Source organism: Caretta caretta, chromosome 3, assembly GCF_965140235.1.
Source record: "Caretta caretta isolate rCarCar2 chromosome 3, rCarCar1.hap1, whole genome shotgun sequence".
In the NCBI taxonomy this organism is placed as follows: domain Eukaryota; kingdom Metazoa; phylum Chordata; order Testudines; family Cheloniidae; genus Caretta; species Caretta caretta.
The window spans coordinates 109,944,993-109,969,826 of record NC_134208.1 but is presented as its reverse complement, the minus strand read 5'-3'; the positions used below and the strand labels follow the sequence as shown (position 1 = coordinate 109,969,826).

General features: G+C 41.5%; 1 protein-coding gene across 5 annotated transcripts in view; it reads right to left on the bottom strand.

The window, feature by feature from the left end:
* The window catches only part of PHACTR2 (phosphatase and actin regulator 2), a 225,636-nt gene that overhangs the window by 45,861 nt on the left and 154,941 nt on the right, over positions 1–24,834 (bottom strand). For 4 of the 5 annotated variants that reach the window (XM_075126787.1, XM_048844344.2, XM_048844346.2 and 1 more), the window contains exons 3-5: positions 14,988–15,068; positions 11,071–11,229; positions 2,403–2,636 (exon numbers count right to left, since the gene is read on the bottom strand). In XM_075126787.1, the coding sequence (XP_074982888.1) occupies positions 2,403–2,636; positions 11,071–11,229; positions 14,988–15,068 (474 nt within the window). The remainder of the gene's footprint in view (positions 1–2,402; positions 2,637–11,070; positions 11,230–14,987; positions 15,069–24,834) is intronic. The other variant, XM_048844347.2, reaches the window with a different exon arrangement.

Below are 24,834 nucleotides of genomic sequence, written 5' to 3'. Positions count from 1 at the left end.
TCTTGAGAACTGAAAAAACAATTAAATATTAGTATCATGTTACTGAAAATTGTTTGTTTTTAAATTAAAGAAAATAGCTTTTGTAAAAATAACCACATTTTGTTAATGTTTCTGTTGATGGTTAATTGATCTCATTCTCTGAGACAGAAATGTAGCAACCTGCCTGCATAGTAACATTGTTACTTATTCTATTATTAGTTAACTGTTCTCAGTCTCAGTCAATTCCCCCATGAGCATAAAAGCCTGTAAAAGTTTTAAGGCCCCTACATTGCCAGAGTGATGTAAGCCTTATAAATGACAGTAAGGGAATCAGCTAGGAAGATCTATGTGCTTTCTCACTTTTTTCCTGTGCCAAAGTGGCATAATGGGATTATATTTTTAGTTACCCATTTAAAAAAAATAAAAATAAAAGGACTTCTGAGGGCAAATAAAACATTTACCAAGTAGTCAATAAAATGTCAGGAAAATCAGAACCAAGCACTTTCCAAAGTACCCAGCTAGGTCCAGGACAATGATTAGCAAAACTGTATGACTTTCATGTGTGAAAAGTCTGAGCAATTTAGGGCTTGTCTACACTGGATATTTACAGTGCTGTAACTTTCTCACTCAGGGGTGTGAAAAAAACACCCCCATGAGTGCAGCAAGTTTCAGCGCTGTAAAGCGCCAGTGTAGACAGTGCACCAGCACTGGTAGCTACGCCCCTCGTGGAGGTGTTTTTTTTAGAGCCCTGGAAGAGCTCTTTCCCAGTGCTCTGCCGCGACTACACAAGCCACGTTAAAGCCCTGCCATGGCAACGCCGCTGCTGCAGCACTTTAGCGTTGCCAGTGTAGACCAGCCCTTAAAATGACATTCTACTTTTATTTTTCCGTTTGGTGTTCTGTAATGTAATTTAAATGAAAATCCAGGATTATAACTGGAATGCAGGGTATTAGTTACCAAGTATTTGTCATTTAACTTTCATGTATTTAGGAAATGCTGAATAGTTATTGTGACTTTTTTTCCTGTATTGTAGTTTAAATAACTTACCAAAACAATTGAAACTGGTGTGATTATATTGCATTATTTTGACAAATACAATCTGCAGAATTTTGCAGTATTTTTTGGCGCAGTATTTTAAATTTTTTAGCGCATTTTCTGGCACAGAATTCTCCCAGGAGTGTGAGTTGTACAAAATCACTGAGGACAGAATCAGGCCCCAGGATAGCACCTATTTTAAGCAAACAAGTAAGATAATTATTTACCTAAATTCAAAATATGGATCTAATCACCTTCTTCACCTAAATCCATTGCTTTATTTCTATAAAAAAAATCTATTAGCTTTACCTTGTCAGAAAGTTTCCCAACCCTGTAAGAACTTAGTTTTCCACCTGAATGTGGAATACAAGCAATGCATTCTGGGTTAAAAGTGAACATTTGGGTAACTGGTGTAGTTAATGTCAAGTTCATGAATGAGACTTTTTCTGATAATGTGACGATCAAAACTTTAGCAGCTTTGTAGTGTCTTCAATAGGATTCTTCTTTCATGCTTCAAACGCAAAACCTGCCAACATCTGCAATCTATCAATGGTGATATATTTGGAGAGAAAAATGCAGGCACTGAACGAGCTTTCCAGTTGGCCTAGTGCATAAACAAAGTGCACTGATTATAAACTCACTAGTGTTTTAATTGCCTTCTGGTGGTTTTACTTTTTTTTTTTTTTTGGATCATCCTATAATTTATAACCACTCTCAGTCAAAGGATATTAGTGTTGTAGGCTTGACTGCTTACAATATCATTGCTAACTGATAGCTAAACAGTATCCCAATGGGTAGGTATATCTGCGATTTATCTGGCAACATAGTTTGTCATGATAAGGGTATTCTGTATCTTTGAAAAGTATCCATCAACTGAGGGAATAGTTGGACTTTTTCAATGAGCTGTAATCATTCTAGCAGCTAGAGGCAAATATATTTGAGTCTCTAGGGCTAAGTTAGTGGTTTTAGATTCTGCCCTCTTAAGAGAACTTGTAGTCTTATAAAATTTACTGAAATGTTAGTTATTTCCAGGAGAAATATGTAGTGATACATTTCCCAGAGCTTTGGAGGAGTAACAAAGATAAATTTTGTCTTGGAACTCACCCTTTCCTCTGCAGCTTCTCCCAACACCTCTACCCTCAGTTTTTGCAGTTAACTGTGTATTCTACATCACCTCTGTAGAGTACTTAATCTCACATATCCAGACATTAGACAGCAAAGTGATTTCTCCATTTTCAGAGGAGCTTTTATACAGCAAAGTATGAGCCCAATGGAGAGCTAGTAAGGTGCAGATTCATTAGTAATTACAATTTACACAGAGAATAATTAGCACAAGCAACCCCATGCACATGCACCCACCATTCTGGCACTGCCTATCCAGTACTCACCAGCTTCTCGATTTGCATTGTGACCTGTTGGCTTGGGAGGTGGGACAGGGGGCTGCTTAGCAGGAGCCTTGACTTTTTTTTTAACATGAGGTGCTTCATTACTCTTATGGCTGGTGGCAGTGGCAGCAGCAGGAGCATTTTTTGAAGGTATTGATGCTTTTTTAGGCTTAGGCTTAGATTTAGGAGGCAGTGGAGCATGGGATGCTGGTTTTTCAGGACAGTTAACAGTGCTCTCTACAAAGAAGAAAGTGAACAGAAGCCGACTGACACAGACATACATAATGTAAATGCAATGACAAGCTAGATGCTGCTGCTTAACCTCTTGGGAATCGGAAGAGAGTTCCTCTTCTCTTATTTAATAACAATGCATCACCCCAATGAAATGTTACACTAGGTCTCAACTGAAAACCTTTTTATGGAGGATGGAGCACGTACCCTGCTTCTCTCAATTTTTATCTATCCCATAGGTTTCTGAGTTCCACCCTTGACTTGCAGTAGCACTGACTGGTCTGCTAACTACAGTCTGAGTCAGTGTTAGAATCCAGGAGCTCCATCCTCCCCTCAAACAAATTCCCTGAGGTTCTTTTTCCTTCCCTTGAGAGCAGCAAAATGTATAGCGTTGTATTAAATTTGTGACCATTCAATAAATGGGGGCATCTCCACAGTCACAGGTTCAATGGTTACCAAACCTGGCAGTGGCTGGAAATTTCAGCTGCAGCAGCTAATTCTCCTGTACCACAGCATGTTTGCTAAAAATGGTAACTTTATTCAGGCATCTTCCTCACAGTACCTCTATTCTTCAGGCAGAACTGAAGCCAAATTAAATGGAATGTTATTTGGCATGGGAATACTCACCCACCCTTGCACGGACTCTGACTGTGACTGCCAGCACTGACAGTGTTGTCAAGAATCAATAATTCCTAAATCAAAGTAGATTTTGTAGTCTCCATAAAATTCTGCATCGTGTGGTTGTGTCTAGGTGCTTGCCAGATGGAAATTCTATTCTACTCCATCATTCTAGCCCAGCACTTGTTCAGTCTCCAGGTAACCTTCCTGACCTTTTTCAAAAACACTTTATATAACAGTAAGCGTGTGTCAAAAATCACAAATGTCTTACTTGCCCGTTAGTGACAAGCACAATGTTTGGGAAAATAGAGGAGAAAAGTGCATAGTTAAAGTATTTCTAAAAATAGCTACCTTTGATATTGGAGGTAGCTATTTTTGGCAATCAGTGGCAATCTGTGTACCAGCTCTTACAATTAAGATCATATTAGAACCGGATTCTGCATGCCAAGTGGCCATTTCTGGATCTCTTTGTCCTGCCTTCCACCCTCTATGTTACTACGTCTCTAATCCATTCCCAAAAAATAAGCAGCATTTCTTCACTGTAAAGATTAGTAGATGAAAGACAAATAACGTGTTAGACAACAATTACACTGCTTTATCGCAGGATCAGGGATAAAAGATTAGGACCAATGCTGTGGTCTAGCAATGGTGAACTTGAGCCAGTGTGTCATTGGTCATAATTACACGCAGCATGCACACTTATTGGTTTTCACATGTTGTGGGAATGAAGACAAACAGTTCATTCCTTTTCACTTACTGGGTTATCTAGTACAATCAGTTTACACTAACTGTTGATTTTGTCATTCTTTATTTCCAGCCTAAGCTTACAACATTATGGACTTGGCTGTTCTTGCTAATACTTTTGATACATTATGACAACCTTTTACAACTATTAAACTGAGGGCTACTTTTGCTCACTGACCCCTTGAACTATCTCTCAGCTCTCTTGCTTTTTGTTCCTGGATCAGACACACTCAGGGAGAAGGAGGAGATATATTTATTAAACATTCCTTTCCTCTTTTATAATACATTTTCTGTGCATATCTACCTAGTCATTACAGCATCTATGCATCTGCCTCAAAATTCTCCCCAGCTTCCCTTTTCGATGATGACTTCTACTTTGATGCAGTGGAAGAAAGTATCAAGACAGCAGCAGAAGATATATGAAGGAAGCCCGCCTATTTTTAAAAGGCAAGATTATGACAGAAGCTGCCAGTGGGAGAGAAAAATCAGACGAGAGATTTCAGTCCTATGGCTGGTTCAGTGAAATTCCCAACTGGACCCTTTCTGATGTCAGCCATTTAAAAAAATCATGAATTTCAATTCCCCCAGCTCTGGACTAAGAGTGCAGAACTTAAATCAATTAATAAAATATCTTCCATTAGCTCCACACGGTCTTCAGGAAGTAGACAAACAGATTGGTCTTTAATAGCACAGTCCCATCCATCCACACAACTAGAAATCTTATTGTCTCACATCTCAATTCCTGCAGCATCATTTTCTCTGGTCTTGATGAGTGCAATCTTGCCCCAGTCATATCTATCCAGAATGCTGTTGTAAGGATCATTTCTCTAGTCCATCACTTTGACCATGTCACATCTCTTCTTGCATACAGCAGAACCTCAGTTACGAACACCAGAGTTACGAACTGACTGGTCAACCACACACCTCATTTGGAATTGGAAGTACACAATCAGGCAGCAGCAGAGCCCCAAAAAAGGCAAATACAGTACACTACTGTGTTATAACATAAACTACTAAAAAAAAAAAAGGGGGGGGGAAGCTTAAAAAAAGACATTTTACAAGGTAAGGAAACTGTTTCTGAGCTTGTTTCATGATGGGCAGGGATGGTGTGCCTTGCCTCTGTTTGCCAGAAGCTGGGAATGGGCGAGAGGGGATGGATCACTTGATGATTACCTGTTCTGTTCATTCCCTGTGGGGCACCTGGAATTAGCCACTGTTGGAAAACAGGATACTGGTCTAGACGGACCTTTGGTCTGACCCAGCATGGCCATTCTTATGTTCTTATCTGAATCCCCCAGTGTGATTCTGCTTGTACATGACTTAATCTTAATGACTATTCATTCTTTGACACCTCAGCTGAGACTGACAACAGCAATAGCCATCAGAGCCAACTCTATCTGTCCGTTTCTCCATACCCATCTCCATGGTATGCCAGCACCAGCTATGAGGTGCTATTTTCTGATTTGGACATCCGTCCACTTGGAACTGGACCAAGATGACCAACTCATTTTATAAAACAACCTGAAACAGCCATCAGATGGGAGTAACTTTTAGTCACTATCACCTTGTACCAGATTCGGACAGGGAGCAATCACTTGGACCAAGACAATCCACCCATAAATTACCCTTTTAGAAACAAACAAAAACAAAGCAAATGTTAATGCCTCATTCAGAGCTTCAATCAATATTGCATTTATATTTAGAATATATTTCCCTAAGGGCCAGATGTTCTGATGCTGAGCACCCACAACGAGAGCCAGAGAAAGCTCTGCTCCTGCTGTGTAGACACCTAAATGACGTCCAGGTTTACAAAATGTTCACCAGCCAGCAGCTTTCACTGTGACACTGTGGCCTGATTTTCAAAAGGACGTGATACCCAAACATGCTGAGTTCTTTTGAAAATTTGACTATTTATTTTATAAGTGACAACTGAAGTCTTTTTAAACCAGGGTCCCAATGGTGGCGGTCAAACCCTTCTGAAAATTCTGGCCATAATGTTTAGAAATAACTCCCTGCCTATTCATAAATTTACTGTTAACTTGTTGTTAATTGCTGGGGATATTTAATAATGAAAGACCAATGTTTTTCTCAATCTATCACAGCATTATCTCATACTGTTCTAGCAGTATTATTTCTAATGCTAGAGGAGCACCACAAGGAAACAGCAACACAGCAGACTCAGGAAGAGAGAACAGCTAGAGTTGCAACTCAGGCACCTAATTCACATCAACAGCAAAGTCACCCCCTCCAGGAAGAAAAGTGTAACTCAGCGGGTGATGCTATGGAAAAGGAGTGTTGCAAACAGCATATGGTTATCACAGCTTACTGCAAAAATGAAACTGCTGTGAGAAGAAGAGGGATTTTTCCCTATGGCTGCTTGCATACAGAGCATTGACATGGTTAATTAAGAACATGGGGGTAGCCACTTGTGGACTTCTAACTCTATGTCACCACTTGTATCAGCAGCACAGTGCGCAAGAGGCCTTGTACAAGGGAATCTGCAGGAGTCTTTGGGTCAGGGGAGAGAGGCTAGTTTACATATGCCTCTCAGTGGAATGGTTTGCAGAGTGTAATTCTGCAGGGAGCAACTTATGAACGAGAAGGAAACAGAGACGCTTGCCTTGACTCAGGCTCCACAGGTCTGGAATCCTTTAAGGGGTAGATAGGCCCCTGCAGAAGTCACTGGGTGAGGGGAAAAGGATGTGGTTGATATGCTGAACTTGTGTTAAATAGTTTTACTTTGAAGAAACCAAAGCCCTGAAGAAAACAGAACTGAAAATCTGTGGCTGGAGAGTGTTTTTTCATGCATGGGCCAGAGAGTTAGCCCACTGGCTTACATGCTCAAATAAAAAACTACACTGAAGGGAGATAAGGGATCGGTGGACAAATAGAAGGGGTAAGAAGCTACATCACAAGGAGTTAAAACGCAGAGCTTTTGTTGAAGCTTGGAATAGAACTCTCCGTTGGAAAAAGACTCACAGATGTTGTGAAATCCAGCCGGAAATCAACATGCAAATTTCCTGCAGTGGGGGACATGCAGAAATCCACCAGAACACACAGCATTGTTCAGCTGATCTACTGTAAATGCTTAGGAACATTTCAGAACCTTGTGCTCAGTCTCACAGCATCCGGACACCAGCCCTGGCTTCCAACATTACTATAGTTTTTTACAGCACTAATAATCATGGCTGGCTACCAGGCTGCAAAATTAAACTTTTCCGTCCCCGTTCCCATCACTATCTTGCTCCTGGGTATTCAGCCAAATATTTCCTCAAGCCCAAGAAAACCACGAAGCGTGAAATTAACTAGCGGGGATAAAAACAGATTGAATCAGTTTTGTAAACTAAACTGAACTGAATGCTTAAGGTTCTAAACTAAGACAGTGAGCCAGAGACGGAGAAGGAAGAGCAATCCTGCCAGGGGCACTGGAGGTATTATGCTGTGTAGTGAGGAGTAAGCACACTGCCTCAGGAGTGCTTGGGGAAGGGATGGGAGGATCGTCCTTAGCAGTTACAATTCTGACACTTTTTCTACAACAAGTGTAACCTGTGCTGTCCCTAGTGCTGCTTCCTGTCCGTGGGTGGGGCAGTGCACATGAGGGGGAGGGGAAAGCACAAGTCCTTGGCTTTACCCCTCCTCCACACTTTTGCCCAATCTGGAGCCAGACTGGCAATCTCTCTGCCTAGCACTTCTGTAGCTCCAGCAACCCAATTACATCTGCCTTCTGTGTGGGTGAACTGGAGTGGGGAGGTACTTAGAAGCTCCCTATTCCCTCTTCTCCTATTCCCGTGTACCTACACAGGACAGCCATAATTAAGCTCTTCATTTTCCTTGAAAGGTGCCGGGTCATTTTCCTTTTAAAAAACACTGGAGTTCACAGAGTAAATAAATGATCTATAACAATATCCAGGTTTCGCATCTGCAAAGGCTCAATAATCAATTACCCGTTGCATGTAAAAACTGTCAGCAGCTCCTCATTATCCTTATGCCAGGGAGGAATTTCCTTTTAAACATGCCACTTGGATGACTGACACCCTATCATTATTTCAAATAGCAACAGTTACATTATTAAGCTGCCAAAGGGAATTTTTTCACAAAATGTTAGAAGCATCTGTAAACTGACAAGCAGCAGATGGGTTTATAGTTTATAGAATTGTTTGGCAGCACACAGGACAACTTGGAAGGTTTTTTTTGTTTCATACACTTTTGCTTAATTCATTTTACATTGTATGTTTCAGTCTATTCTTTGCCCCTGTTTCTCTAACTCTACAGATCACCATGGGATGGTTCTTCCTTTAACTCCTAACATATTCCATTTCCAGTGTTGCCAACTCTTGCAATTTTACCGAGAGTCTTGTGATATTTGTTGTTTTTCTTAAAAGCCCCAGATCCTGGAGTCTTGTGAGAATCTCACTTTTTTTTTTTTTTTTTTGAAAAGTTCCTAGCCCTCCTGGTTGTGGGGAAAACTTGAAAACATGAACTCTACAGTCTCAAAATCCAGAAGACAGGTAGAAAGACCCCTCCACATTTTTTTAAATCTCATGATTTTTTAAAAACACTTTGGTCTGTCAATATTGATTACTGCAGCATGCCCTGATACTAAATGAAAGGAATTAATCCTGTCTCCAGTCCTCATATGCATGTCAAGTAGGCAAAAACTCTCCTTTAAGATTTATGCACAAGTACAGTACCTCTAAAATGGTTAAGAGTATCTGCCATGGGATTGTACTTCCTGAATACGTTACCCTGAATTTTTGAGCTAACTTTGAAGCTCTCATATTTTGATTTTTATGACGGAGTGAGAGTTGTCATCAGAGAGAGCAGCATGTTCCATGACCTGGGCACAGGACAGTGAGTCAGGAACTCCTGCATTGCAATTCCAGTTCTGACACAGACTCTTTCTGAGGCCACGAGCACATCATTTCCCTTAAACTCCAACTGAAGTTAATAGGCCCAACTGTCTTTTTACTTAATGTGGTGTAAGTCAAGAGTAACTCCAGTGAAGTGCAATGGGCTTATGCTGCTTTTGTTCAGCAAGTGGGAGGAGTGCGTTCACCACTTCTTGCAGGATTGGCCCTCTAACATTTCCATTGTCCTATTCAAATTCAAAGTGCTTTATATCCCCTATGTAATACTACTAAAACTTTATTGAAACTAGAAGATCAAAATCCCACTTTTCTTATTTTTATTACATCGCTTCCCCAAAGCATCTCAATTTCTCAGAGGAATTGGAGAGAAGAGGTATCATAGTTACGTATTCCTCGATTCTCAGATAGCTTTTGTGGTAAGGGTTTGGAATGGCTCTCTACAAAGCAGTCACAGTAGGTATAGAAGGTAGCAAACATATGTAGACTTTGAACCTTCTATTTTAACTAGAACTCTAAATTCTGCAGGATCAGCCATGTAGGATCAAATCACAATTAAAATAAAATGTTATTTTGCTCTTAAATGTTTCAAGGAAAACCCCGGAGTAGAAAAGCATAAAATAATAATTGACATAATCTTTAGCCCCAAAATCAATGTGAACTCTTTTTTGGTGAGTTTTCCCTTCCCATTATTTTCCATTCTACTGAATCTACGCATTCCTAGTCCTGGCTGGGACCAGAAGCAGGATGTGCCAAAATACCATGAGAAGGGCTGGTCTTGTTTTTCTGGCTCAACGGAGGGCAGCAAGTACTGGAAATCTCACAAGAAAGCCAGTTCTCAGATTTCCAGCGACATTTTGCAGCTCCAAAAGGTTTGCACAGTTTGGAGAAGGATCCAAACTTTTTGTGTGATTAGCTGAATTGACACACTCAACCTTCTGAGGAGCACTTCTCACTAGACAAGCCTACCAGAATATTTTGGAAAGGCTGTTAAATCAAACATCCAGAAATAGAGAGATCCTGACCCTTTGCATTCCTGATACTTTTCAGGAAAGTCTAACAAACAGGCTGTAATTCAAGAGTAATTTTCACTGACAATGAAATAGCAGTGTGCATTACCAGATATGTTGGAAAAGAAACAACAATTACGGGACAAATCCTGTGATCTTCACTCCGTGTTTACTCTTCCTTATTCCATCAAACTTCTAATGAAGTCAATAGAAGTTTGAGTGAAGACAGTATAAGCTAAACTGACTTCATGATTTGGCCAAATAATAATATTTAGCATGTATATGTTGCCTTCTACAAAGCACCTTATAGACATGGGATCAAATTTTCAAAAGCACGTAAGTGACTTATGAGCCGAAGTTCAATTTTCAAAAGTGACTTAGACACTTAGGTGGCTGAGACTCACTGAAAGTCAGTGGGATTTAGCTTCCCAAGTTACTTTTGACACCGAGACATAAGCTCATAAATCACTCTGGGCACTTTTGAAAATTGTACACATGAACTAATTTCTTCAACAATCCCAAAAGGCTAATAAGTATGTATAAAGGGGCTTAACCACCATCCACTAAAGGCAAGGGGAAGAACCCCAGTTAGTCATGCTCTACAGCTGGGGAAGTGATTAACTAATTACCTCTTGCCTAGAGAAGGCAAAATTAGGCCTTATAAGTAGCCTGAGGGAGCTCAGTTATGAGAGAGAGGTCTCTCTAGTGGGGGAGAAGCTCTGGGCTAAGGCTTAACAGACAGGATATAACAGGGGAACTAGTGAGAGGGGTGGAAGGGCCATTAGTTTGAAGACTTGTTTGAACCTCCATTTGGACTAACTCATGCTTCCTTAGAAAGGCTTTAGACTTTCATGTGACTTGACCAGAAGGCCAAGCCAAGTATGCCCTGAGCAGGATTTAGACAGTTGCAGGTTTGAGGAAAAGCCTTATAGAGAGTGCCAGAGACAAGAGCTCTGTGCAATGCTGTGACCAGCAATGAGGGGGTACCCATGAGGTAAGGATGCACTCTTACACTATGTATTATTATCCCCATTTTACAGAAGGAGAATCTGAAATAGAAACTTGCCTGAAGCCAGAAATGGACTCAGCACTGGAGTCAGGGATTAGAAATCAGACCTTCCTGACTCCCACTTCTGTGCTCAGACCACTTTCCCCTTTATGACCCATAAAGGTTTGTGAGAATATGAAGATTTGTTTGTTTACCTTTTTTATCTTCTTTTTTTCCTTCCTCAGCAGACGCGTTGGCTGATAAGGAGCCATTGTCTTCTGTGGTCTTTATTACATTTTCTTCCTGGATGGTTTCTTCACTGATTGTTATGGTGTGTCCATTTGAGGTTTCAAAATTTACTGTTACATCACCAGCTAAAATGAAGATTAAAAAGCCATTATCCAATTTTACAGCCTGCTCAAGAGCTAGTTCTCCATTTGTTGTCAACTCAGTGATTTTTCAGGTTTTAAGTTTCCATGAAAGAAAAGCACAATTTCACATTAATTTATTTTATGTATAAAACATTTTGATGAAGTTCTATTCTAACCAACTCTGTAATAGTATGTTATAAGGCTCTCCATTCACTGAGTTTGTGACTTCCAGATCACATGTGCCCAGTTAACAAGTAACATAGATTATTATCATCTAACTTCCCACCCTTCAAACTGAACCTTGAAACACAAGATGAATTCTAAGTCATGCATCAGACAAGTAATAAAGATTATGCAGACCAAATTTTGCCCTACCTCTTACAACAGATTATCTTTACTTACTAATATTTATCTATGGTTTCCTCAATCTTTTTAAGAACCTGTCCTTAACACACACACCCTCCCTTCAGTGCATCTTGCTCCTCACTCTTTGCCTCCAAACATCTGGAGGACATTATCTACTTATGCTGTCCTTGACTAACTACAATCTGATTTCCACTCCTTATTAAGATACTTCACTGTCCTTATTAAGATAATCAACTATGTTCTTTCTGGTCATTTCTAAGACATTCTCTTTTACCTTTCTTCTCAAGTGCCTCCTGCCTTTCCCCTCCTACTGAATTCTCTCCCTACTAAAATTTATTACTTTTTCTATCTCAATTCTTGTCTTCTGTCTCCAACTGCTGCTTTGTTGACTTTTTCAATAGCTCCTTGTCCTCCTCCTGCTCTGCTGGAGTCTTGTGGCATTCAGTTCTTGGCCTACTCTGCCTTCCCTTTATTTTCATCCTCTTACATAGTTTTTCTTACCATCTTTATGAATCTCAAATCTTGGTCTTTATCCTTGATCTCCCCCGTTGTTCAGTCTTATGACTCTGATTCTATCATTCTGGCTATCGAGACACCTGCTCCCACTCAACGTGATAAAAATAGAACTCCACTTTCTTAAATTCCTCTCCCTTCCTTGTTCATTACTGCTGATAATTCCACAATCTTCTTTTTCACTGTGCTGTCATAGTTGACTCCTCTGTCTCTCCTTCAGTCCTTTGTATACTGAGACTGTCATAAACCCATACTTTCCTCTCCACCTCCAAAGTTAAATACCTTCCCCCACAGCCCCTTCACTGCTATAAACTTGTCCTCACTAGCCTCACCACTTCCCCCCATCCACTCTTTAAGCTACACAAAATGCTGTCACCAAAATTATCTCCCTCACTGATTGGCCTTATCATGCCACTCCCCTGACCACCTTCCACATCTGGTTCAGACTTCTCATTCTCACCTTCAAGACCTGGCAATTCCTTTACCTGTCTACATCTCTGTGCTCATCCCTTCCTCCTCTCCATCCTGCTTAACCATTCCCTTCCTTCCAACTTTTACTCTCCTATCTTTGTGAGCCTTCTTTCTCAGAGCATCAAGCGTCTACTCTGTCTTCTTTTAGATTGCTCTTTAAAACATACATGTTTATCACATGTAAAGCAAGAAGCATTCTAGGAAGCATAGAAATGAACAGATGCCCCTTCTTAAACAAGGGAGAAAATATTTCACCTTCCTATCCTTTTCTCTCTTTGTACTGACCCAATCTGAACGAGAATTTAATGTGTATTACAACAGAATACCAAGTACTCTGGGTAGGGTGACCAGATGTCCCAATTTTATAGGGACAGTCCAATTTTTGGGTCTTTTTCTTATATAGGCTCCTATGATCCCCCCACCCCCTTTCCTGATTTTTTCACATTTGCTGACTGGTCACCCTAACTCTGGGGTAGGGGGAAGGAAGGCAGGCTAAAGAAATAACAGCCGTTGTGTGTCCATTTTTAGCTCATTTATTTTAAATCTTGTTCTAATCAAAGTTAGAGATTAAAAAACATTGCACTTATTGCCCTTTCCCACCAAAATGCAATTTACAAACATCAATCAACTAAGCCTCACAGCACCACAAAAGAAAAGTATTTTTAAAAATTTGGTTTTACAAATGAGTAAACTGATACACAGAGCAATTAAGTTCCTTGTTCTAAGCCACAGAACAAGACAGTAGCAAAGACAAGCTTAAAACCCAGATGTGCTGAGTGTCATGCTCTGATACACACACTGCAAGGGTGTCTAGAGACACGCCCCAGCACTAGCAGATATAAAAATAACCCCCCGTTTCTAAATATTAATGTATATGAAGCTGCAGGGAATATAAATATTAAGCTATCCCTGACTTCACACCTAACATTCATTACACTGATTCCTCGGGTCAGTCAGAGTAAAACTTTTTTTTTAGTGGAAATCTATTTTTAGAAATATCAGAACCTGTCCTCTAAGACTTTTATAGTCCACTAGATTCTTAGTCAGTTCCTTTTACTGTTGTCTTTTTAGTCTTCATGACAAATGGATTAATTTTAGGAGATGGAAAAGCATTGCAGTTACTAAAATTATATTAGACAAAGATTATATTAGCTCTAGATTTTTTTTATTAAATCAAGAATAGTACAAACACTACCACTATGAACAGCAGAAACAAACAACATTTTAAAGAGAGATGTGCATACTGCTGAAAACCTTCAGGTATAATCGGAGTTAGGTAACAATGCTTTACACAAGCTTTACATAATACATCTTGCTATGTTTACCATTTACTAAACCTGGCTGTGTTTTTAAACAAAGGGAGTTTTCCTCAAAGCTCCTTATGCCTCTGCTATTTGAATGTAGCATGTGTGATGGTGGTGGTGTGTGTGAGATACTGCACCTGTTACCTCTCAATATTGGAAACACCAGCTGTTGAGTTGCTTGCTTTGGTTTACACTTGTGCCACATAGGGTGTTTCTACTCTGCAATCAGACAGCCGTGTCTGCCCCATGTCAGCTGATTTGGGCTCACAGGGCTCAGGCTGTTTAATTGCCGTGTAGACATTTGGGCTTAGGCTGCACTCTGAGCTGTGGGACTCCCCCCAAAACCTTGCAGGGTCCTAGAGTCTGGGCTCCAGCCTGGGCTCTAATGTCTACATCACAATTAAACAGCCCCTTAGTCTCAGTCAGCTGGCATGGGCCAGCCATGGGTTTTTAACTGCAGTGCACACATACCCCAAATGCAAAAAGAAAAGGAGTACTTGTGGCACCTTAGAGACTAACCAATTTATTTGAGTATAAGCTTTCGTGAGCTACAGCTCACTTCATCCGATGAATTGGTTAGTCTCTAAGGTGCCACTAGTACTCCTTTTCTTTTTGCGAATACAGACTAACACGGCTGTTACTCTGATACACCAAATGGTAAGTGGCAGGGCCCCAAAGTTTTTAGTTTTCTCATCCATAATCGCCATATCATCCTCCAGCTGTTTTGGAAAGAACTGCTCAACTCAAAATATCCTCTGAATCACTGATTTCAAAAAGTAACATTAATTACTTAGCACTTTTCATCTACAGAACTCAATTTGCTTTACAAAAGTGCTAAGTATTACAGAGAACACAGAAAGGTTAAGTAACTTGTCCAAGAACACACAGCAAGTCAACAGCAGAACCAGGAACAAACTCCAGGTCTCCAGACTCCAAGTTTGGTGCCCTATCCACTTGGTCAAACTGCCTCTCCCACTTGCTGCCAGTGTTTTGCCAAATCTGCCTTTTTATAACTGGATAGCTGTTATTCATTATAAAATGGAACAACGTGATAATAATGTCCATGCTTAGAGTTTAAGATCTAAATTTTAGGTTATTTGTCATCACCTTGCTCAGGTATTTCCTTCAGAACTCCCTTTCTTATCAGCTCCTCTCTGCTTTGTCTTGTCGAAATCTTCCTTTCCAACACTTAGAAAAAGAGAAAGCACAGTTAAGAATACATCCATTCTGGTACCGAATGTAAAATTAAAAAAACAAAACAAAACAAAAACACTCTGCAGACTCTTTGATTTTGCTAGAAAAAAGGGTTATTTTTTCAGATCTCACAAACTGGAAATATTCTTTATTTTATTAGTCAGACAGTAACCAATATTCTCAGCAATAATATTGCTTAGCATAACCTGTGCAGTGCCCTAACTGTATGGGAAAAACAGCTTTAAAAGAAGTTAACATGGCCTGTTATAAACAGGAACAAAATCATCATTTCGGCTGATTATCACAGCAAAAAATGCAAAGTCGTGTTTTTAGGTTGGGGAAAAAATCATGGCAAACATTTTAATTAAGTTTATTTTTCATTAAAAATAAATAACTTTGCAGTCATTTAAAAACATATAAAGATAGCAACATACCCACACAAACAAAACACACACCAAAATAGAGCGCAGGGTAAAAATTGATGGAAACATCTTGTTAACAGCAGACAGTGCAGGATGAAAGAGACCATGAGTGAAATTTTCAGAAGCACCTAACTGACTTAAGAGCCTCAATCTCATTTTTAAAAGTGCCAGGCACTTACAGTCTGATTTTCAAAGGTATTTAAGCACCTAAAGAAGCAGATAGCATCTACTGGGATTTTCAAAAGCACCTGGGCACCTACTGCAATTAAAATCAAATTAGTTAGGTGCCTAGGCACTTTTGAAAATTCCACTAGACACCTACCTGCATCTTCAGATGCCTAAATACCTTTGAAAATCTGGTCCTTTGAAATCCTAGGTCTCACTGAAAGTCAATGGAACTTAGGCACACAGGAGTCTAAGGCCTGGTCTACACTACGAGTTTATGTCGGATTTAGCAGCGTTAAATCGAATTAACCCTACACCCATCCACAAAACGAAGCCATTTTTTTCAACATAAAGGGCTCTTAAAACCCATTTCTGTACTCCTCCCCAACAAAGGGATTAGTGCTAAAATCGACATCACCGTTTCAAATTAGGGTTAGTGTGGATGCAATTCAAAGGTATTGGCCTCCGGGAGCTATTTCACAGTGCACCATTGTGACTGCTCTGAACTCCGATGCACTGGCCAGGTGTACAGGAAAAGCCCCAGGAATTTTTGAATCTCATTTCCTGTTTGGCCAGGCAAACTCATCAGCACAGGTGACCATGCAGTCCCAGAATCGAAAAAGAGCTCCCGCATGGACCAAACGGAAGGTACTGGATCCGATCGTTGTATGGGGAGAGGAATCCGTGCTATCAGAACTCCGTTCCAAAAGACGAAATGCCAAAACATTTCAAAAAATCTCCAAGGAGCTCAGACAAGCGTACTAGAAAAACAAAGAATCAAACCGACGCTCCGGGACAGAGCCCCAGACATGTCGCTTCTACGCTGAGCTGCATGCGATTCTAGGGGGGGCCGCCACCACTACCCCACCCCGTCCATGGACTCCAATGATGGGAGGATTTTGCGGATGGGGAAGATGAGGAGGAGAAGCTTGAGGAGAGCACACAGCACACCGTTCTCCCCGACAGCCAGGATCTTTTTATCACCCTGACTGAAATACCCTCCCAACCCAACCAAACCGGAGAAGGGACCTCTGGTGAGTGTACCTTTTAAAATATAGTACATGTTATAAAAGCAAGCGTTTTTTAATGATTAAATAGCCCTGAGGACTTGGGATGCATTCGTGGCCAGTACAGCTACTGGAAAAGTCTGTTAACGTGACTGGGGATGGAGTGGAAATCCTCCAGGGACATCTCCATGAAGCTCTCCTGGAGGTACTCTAAAAGTCTTTGCAGAAGGTTTCTGGGGAGAGCAGCCTTATTCCGTCCTCCATGGTAGGATACTTTACTATGCCATGCTAGTAGCAAGTAATCTGGTATCATTGCATGACAAAGCCTGGCAGCGTATGGTCCCGGTGTTTGTTGGCATTCAAGCAACATCCATTCTTTATCTCTCTGTGTTATCCTCAGGAGAGTGATATCATTCATGGTAACCTGGTTGAAATAGGGGAATTTAATTAAGGGGACACTCAGAGGTGGCTGTTCCTAATGGGCTGTTTGCCTGTGGCTGAAAAGAAATCCTCCCCGCAGTTAGCCACGTGGTGGGGGGGGCATTGGCGCTGAGCTGTTCGCGTTTGGCTAGCAGGGATCTTCCCTGATATCAGCCATGTGGTGGAGTGAGGAGTAAAGCGATCATCCCAGAGAATTGGATGGCGGGGGGTTAGTTTGGTTTCTGCTGCTGCACATTAACAGGAAAACTGCAGCACTGCACTAAATGGCCAACTCAACGTGCTTTGCTTGGTATGGGAGAGAAGGGCGCTGCTGTTATGAAGGTTGCAGAAGCCGAAAGACTATGGCTTACCATGGCTGCCTGCAAGCCAAATTCTGTTGCCTGGCACTGCGTGTGTGATCTCTAACACCAAAGCCGCAGGCACTCAATATAAGATGCAAAATGCGACTTTGTACCAAAATCACATGTGCTATGTAATGTGAATAGTGTTGTTCACCGTGAAAGAGTATAGCCATTGTTCTGTAAAATGTACCTTTTTAAATACTTCACTCCCTTTTTAACTCCAGCAGCTAAAAATGTTTCAAGCCTCCCTCCTCCATCCCAAAGGCTATCTCAAAAAAGGCAGCGAAAAAAAACGCACGCGCAATGAAATGTTCTCTGAGCTCATGCAGTCGTCCGGCGCTGACAGAGCTCAGCAGAATGTGTGGAGGAACACAATAGCAGAGTACAGGAAAGTGGCCGATGAATGTGAGGAGAGGTGGCGGCAGGAAGATCAGAGGGGCATGATGCAACGCTGGGGCTACTGCAGGATCAAACAGACATGCTCCAGCGTCTGGTGGAGGTTCATGAACAGCAGCAGGATCACAGACTGCTGCTACAGCCACTGTTTAACCGTCCTCCCTCCTCCCCATGTTCCATAGCCTCCTCACCCAGATGCCCAAGAACGCAGGGTGGGAGGCTCTGGGCACCCAACCACTCCACCCCAGTGGACAGCCCAAGCAACAGAAGGCTATCATTCAACAAGTTTTGAAGTGGCCTTTTCCTTCCCTCCTACCACACCCCACCCAGGCTACCTTGTGAGTTATCTCCCTATTTTTATAATCAATTAATAAAGAATACGTTTTTTAAATAACAGTGACTTTATTTCCTTTGCAAGCAAGCTGTGATCAAACGGGGGAGGGCGGGTGGCTTACAGGGAATTTAGAGGCAACCAAGGGCGGGGGTTTTCATCAAGGAGAAACAAACAGAAGTGTCACACAGTATCCTGGCCAGTCATGAAACTTGTTTTCAAAGCTTCTCTATTGCGCAGCACTTCCTGCTGTGCTCTTCTAATCACCTTGGTGTCTGGCTGCGCGTATTCAGCGGCCAGGCGATTTGCCTCAACTTCCCACCCCGCCATAAACGTCTCCCCCTTACTCTCACAGAGATTGTGGATCACACAGCAAGCAGCAATAACAATGGGAATACTGGTTTTGCTGAGGTCTGAGTGAGTCAGTAAACTGCGCCAGCGACCCTTTAAATGTCCAAATGCACACTCTACCACTATTCTGCACTTGCTTAGCCTATAGTTGAACAGCTCCTTACTACTGTCCAGGGCACCTGGGTATGGCTTCATGAGCCAGGGCATTAAGGGGTAGGCTGGGTCCCCAAGGATAACCACAGGCATTTCAACATCCCCAACAGTTATTTTCTGGTCTGGGAAGTAAATCCCTTCCTGCAGCCGTTTAAACAGACCAGAGTTCCTGAAGATGCGAGCGTCATGAACCTTTCCCGACCATCCTACCTTGATGTTGGTGAAACGTCCCTTGTGATCCACCAGTGCTTGCAGAACCATTGAAAAGTACCCCTTGCGGTTTATGTACTGCCCTGGTGGCCCAGTCCCAAGATAGGGATATGCGTTCCGTCTATAGCCCCACCACAGTTAGGGAATCCCATTGCAGCAAAGCCATCTAGTAGGACCTGCACATTTCCCAGAGTCACTACCTTTGATAGCAGCAGCTCAATGACTGCGTTGGCTACTTGCATCACAGCGACCCCCACAGCAGATTTGCCCACTCCAAATTGATTACTGACTGACCGGTAGCTGTCTGGTGTTGCAAGTTTCCACAGGGCTATCGCCACTCGCTTCTCAACTGTGAGGCTGCTCTCATCTTGGTATTCTTGTGCTTTAGGGCAGGGGAAAGCAAGTCACAAAGTTCCATGAAAGTGCCCTTACGCATGTGAAAGTTTCAGAGCCACTGGGAATCATCCCAAACCTGCAACACTATGCGGTTCCACCACTCTGTGCTTGTTTCCCAGGCCCAGAATTGGTGTTCCACAGCATGAGCCTGCCCCAGTAACACCATGATCTCCAAGTTGCTGGGGACCGCGGTTTTAGAGAAATCTGTGTTCATGTCCTCATCACCGCGCTGCCATCACCTCCTCACCTGGTTTTTCAGGTGCTGGTTCTGCATAAACTGCACGATAATGTGCAAGGTGTTTACAATGGTCATAACTGCTGCGGTGAGCTGAACGGGCTCCATGCTTGCTGTGTTATGGTGTCTGGCTAGGGCAATCCAGGGAAAAGGGCGCGAAATGATTTTCTGCTGTTGCTTTCATGGAGGGAGGGAGGGAGGGAGGGTTGACTGACGACATTTACCCATAACCACCCGTGACAAATTTTTGGCCCCATCAGGCATTGGGAGCTCAGTCCAGAATTCCAATGGGCAGCGGGGACTGTGGGATAGCTACCCACAGTGCACAGCTCGGAATGTCAACGCTTACCACAGTACTGTGGATGCACACCGCCGAATTAATGTGCCGAATTAATGTGGACACGTGCACTCGACTTTATACTATCTGTTCCCAAAAATCGACTTCTGTAAAATCAGAGTACTTTCGTAGTGTAGACATGGCCTAAGTCACTTTTGAAAATAGAACTTAGGTTCTTTTGAAATTCACAAAAATCATGGCCATGACAAGCATACAGATTAATGCCCAGTTCTTGCAAAGAGATGTGTGTTGGTGGACACTTATGCCGCCTGGAGAGTACCATTAAAGTCAATGGGACATGACAAAGAAATAAAGGCCCACCTGTGCACATACTGTTGAAGGACTGGGGTCTTAACCATCATAGTAAGCAGGTTTATTTATGATAGTACTGCACTGAATGCATCATTCTATCACATAGGTTCCAAGGACAATAAAGGAGGCATGTAAAAAATTGCTTACCTGTTTTACTAATAACAATTTAGATTAAAAATCTTGCAGTTTTCAGAACCTAATTCACTTAATTCTTGCATTTATGCTTACTGCTTCCTTTTTGCATCTCACTTGCCCTGGACAGTGAAACTAGACTGATCAGTATCATTTTCTGCTTATAGGGCCTGATCCAATCTCCACTGAAATCAATAGCATTTTTTACACTGACTTCAATAGGCACTGGATTGGACCCATAATCTGGTTTTACTCTTCATTTCTCATGATGATGTTTTTCCAATGCTACTGGGTAACACTTGAATTTAAAATTGTTTTAAAAGAAAAATAAAAAGAACCATGAAACACTTCCTTTCATATTAGGATGAAACTCTTTACACTTTCAAAGCACTGTACTACCATTACTACACATATTACCTAGAAGATAATACGGTGATAAGTAACAATCAGCATGGATTTGTCAAGAACAAATCATGTCAAACCAACCTGATAGCTTTCTTTGACAGTGTAAGAAGCCTTGTAGATAGAAGGGAAGTGGTAGATGTGTTATATCTTGACTTTAGTAAGGCTTTTGATACTGTCTCTCATGACCTTCTCATAAACAAACTTGGGAAATACAACTTAGATGGAGCTACTATAAGGTGGGTGCATAACTGGTTGGAAAATCATTCCCAGAGAGTAGTTATTAGTGGTTCACAGTCATGCTGGAAGGGCATAACAAGTGGGGTCCCGCAGGGATCGGTTCTGGGTCTGGTTCTGTTCAATATCTTCATCAATGATTTAGATAATGGCATAGAGAGTACACTTATAACGTTTGTGGATGATACCAAGCTGGGAGGGTTTGTAAGTGCTTTGGAGCATAGGATTAAAATTCAAAATGATTTGGACAAACTGGAGAAATGGTCTTAAATAAATAGGATGAAATTCAATAAGGACAAATGCAAAGTACTCCACTTAGGAAGGAACAATCAGTTGCACACATCCAAAATGGGAAATGACTGCCTAGGCAGGAGTACTGCAGAAAGGGATCCGGGGGTCATAGTAAGAAGAAAAGGAGGACTTGTGGCACCTTAGAGACTAATAAATTTATTTGAGCATAAGCTTTCGTGAGCTACAGCTCACTTCATCGGAAGCATTCAGTGGAAAAATGGGGTCATAGTGGATCACAAGCTAAATATGAGTCAACAGTGTAACGCTGTTGCAAAAAAAGCGAACAACATTCTGGGATGTATTAGCAGTATTGTAAAGCAAGACACGAGAAGTAATTCTTCCGCTCTACTCCGTGCTGATTAGGCCTCAACTGGAGTATTGTATCCATTTCTGGGAGCCACATTTCAGGAAAGATGTGGACAAATTGGAGAAAGTCCAGAGAAGAACAACAAAAATGATTAAAGGTCTAGAAAACATGACCTATGAGGAAAGATTGAAAAAATTGGGTTTGTTTAGTCTGGAAAAGAGAAGACTGGGGGGACATGATAACAGTTTTCAAGTACATAAAAGCTTGTTACAAGGAGGAGGGAGAAAAATTGTTCTTCTTAACCTCTGAGGATAAGACAAGAAGCAATGGGCTTAAATTGCTGCAAGGGAGGTTTATGTTGGACATTAGGAAAAAATTCCTAACTGTCAGGGTGGTTAAGCACTGGAATAAATTGCCTAGGGGAGGTTGTGGAATCTCCATCATTGGAGATTTTTAAGAGCAGGTTAGACAAACACCTGTCAGGAATGGTCTAGATAATACTTAGTCCTGCCATGAATGCGGGGGACTGGACTAGATGACCTCTCGACGTCCCTTCCTGTTCTATGATTATGTAAGCTTCACAGCACCCCTTAAATACATTTATCCCCATTTTAAAGACTGGGAAATTCATGCGGAAGGAGGCTATGGTCTTGATCCTTCATCATTCCTAGTATTAACTGACTGTGTTTTATAAATTACTTTAAATAACTTACGTTCTGTTAGCCCAGCACGATAATATAATGTTCTCAATTTATTTGATTATTGGAAAGAACATTAGAAATTACATTCATATTTGCTATGAATTTAGTTCCTATGAACAAAAAAGGTTGCATAACAAATACATCTGACCAAGATTCTGTACTCTTGTATAAGAAGTGTATTGTGTCTACTTACGTTACCTTAATATGAAAAGACGCCAGCATCTAATAAGGTTGAATCTTAATAATAATTTATGGCATATCACAGATATTAGATTTTACATTACACTGCATTTCACAATCCAATATTTTCAAAAAGTAAATGCACTTATGCTGGGATTCATTCACTTAAGACAATAATTAAATCCAAAAAAACTATTTTAGAAGACTTAAGAATGTACAAGTCAAGCACTCAAAAGTCAGGAAATGCCAGAACTAAGATTGCCTGTGCCTTAATTCAGCCCCCTTATGCCTAGGCATTATGACAAAACCTTTCATTACATGATCACATGCTATTTTTTCCATAGGATCTCTGCCTCATTCAGTGCCTGGGATGAATGGTGCTCACTGAACAAGTTGTTGTTCTTTCTTTTTCTTTTAATCCTTACTATTCAATGTGTGGCCCTAGGTCTTGTTCACTGCACACCATTCAAACACTGCTCTGAAAATTATCAATTTCCTCATGGGCATTTCTATGGTGATTTCACCACAGAATCTGAGTGCTTCACAAATATTAATGAAGTTACCTACACAACACCCCTGTAAGGTCAGATGGTATTATTGTCCTCATCGGTAAAATGGGGAAGAGAGAACAAGGCCAGAACTGTCAAAAGAATCCACCCATTCTGAGAGATATTTTTGAATGTAATTTCCTAAGTTTAAATATGCAAACTGAAAAAAACCAGAAATTCTGTGGAACCATATTGACACCCACGTGGTTCATCAGCTGGCTCGGAACCTTGCATTGCATAGACCTCCACCATTAGAGCTAAGGGAGTTACTGATAGAGGTATCAGGCTGTTGTCTATGTGGCCCAGCCACTAGAAGCGGCGGGATGAAATGCAGTTTCCTAGTGGGTTTTGCTATTTGCTGGTAGCAGAGAAATATCAAGACAAAAATCTCCTTGGTTCAAGTCCAGATTGTGGAAGGTGGGCATGATCTAATGGTTATAAACCATTTTGCCCCCTCTCTAGCTCCTGTCCCTGGGCCCTCCCATCCTACCCTAGTTCTTACCCCTGTATCCTCTCCCTGGGGTTGATTCAGCTGGCTCCTACTCCCCTCGTTTTCCCTCTTCCCTTTATTCCCATCCCCCTTCCATTCATCCTCCTGCATGTGTCTTTCCACTCCTAATCCCAGCCCCTGTACACACTGCTCCTATCCTCCCCTATGCTATTTCCCTCCCTCCTGCTCCCTACTTCTCAGCTTTTGCTCCTGCCTGCCCCCCACTTCTCTCACCCTCTGCATGCTAGTCAGGTTTCTTCCTCCTTCTCTTCCATGCTGCCTGGCCGCTAGTGTAGCTCAGTTGCTCTGTGGGGATGGCACAAATCCAGTTCAACTGACACACAGGCATTTAATAGACAGCAGGTTTAAAACAAACAAAAGGAAGTATTTCTTCACTCAACGCACAGTCAACCTGTGGAACTCCTTGCCAGAGTATGTTGTGAAGGCCAAGATTATAACAGGGTTCAAAAAAGAACTAGATAAGTTGATAGAGGAGGGGGTCCAACAATGGCTATTAGCCAGGATGGACAGGGATGGTGTCCCTAGCCCCTGTTTGCCAGAAGCTGGGAATTGGCCACAGGGGATGGATCACTTGATGCTTACCTGTTCTGTTCATTCCCTCTGGGGCACCTGGCATTGGCTACTGTTGGAAGATAGGATACTGGGCTAGATGGACCTTTGACCTGACCCAGTATGGCCATTCTTAAGTTCTTATTGAGAGAGGATGGAGCATGCTCAGTGCAGACAGACTCTATGGAGAATGTAGCCTCCAAATTTCAAGACGTCTCCATTGAGCATATGCGAACTTCAATTTTCAGGGATTTATAATTTGGCCAAATTTGGCTGGTTTTCCATGGGATGATAAACATTCCTGAAACCAGCGTGATCGCTCTCCCCCCAACACACCAAATTTCAAGCTCATACTCCAAATCACAAAGCTGCTAGAACTTCTCAATGGATATTTGTAAGATTTTTTTTTTTTAACATGGGCAAAACAATATATATTTTCCCTATTCTCATTCTCGGAAATGGCTGAATTATTTTTGGATGAAATTTAACACAAAAACAAAAAGCCCACACACAAACTCAGACCAAGTCAGATACCCAGCATGGAAAATTTGAGCCCAAAACATCTTAAGTTTGGCAAAGTTATAAATAATCAAAAATAGTGGTCTTGTAATGGAATGTGTTAGGCAGGCTAAACTATAGGCTATGCGATGGACACCGCTTACAATACACCAAGGGAATCTGGACACAACTAGAAGTCTCATCCATGCCTGATCATTTCCTGTCTTGATTACAACAAGGCTTCCCTGATACTCAGTCCATTAAAAATACAGTGGCTAAAATTACAGAACCATAGACATGTAGGGTT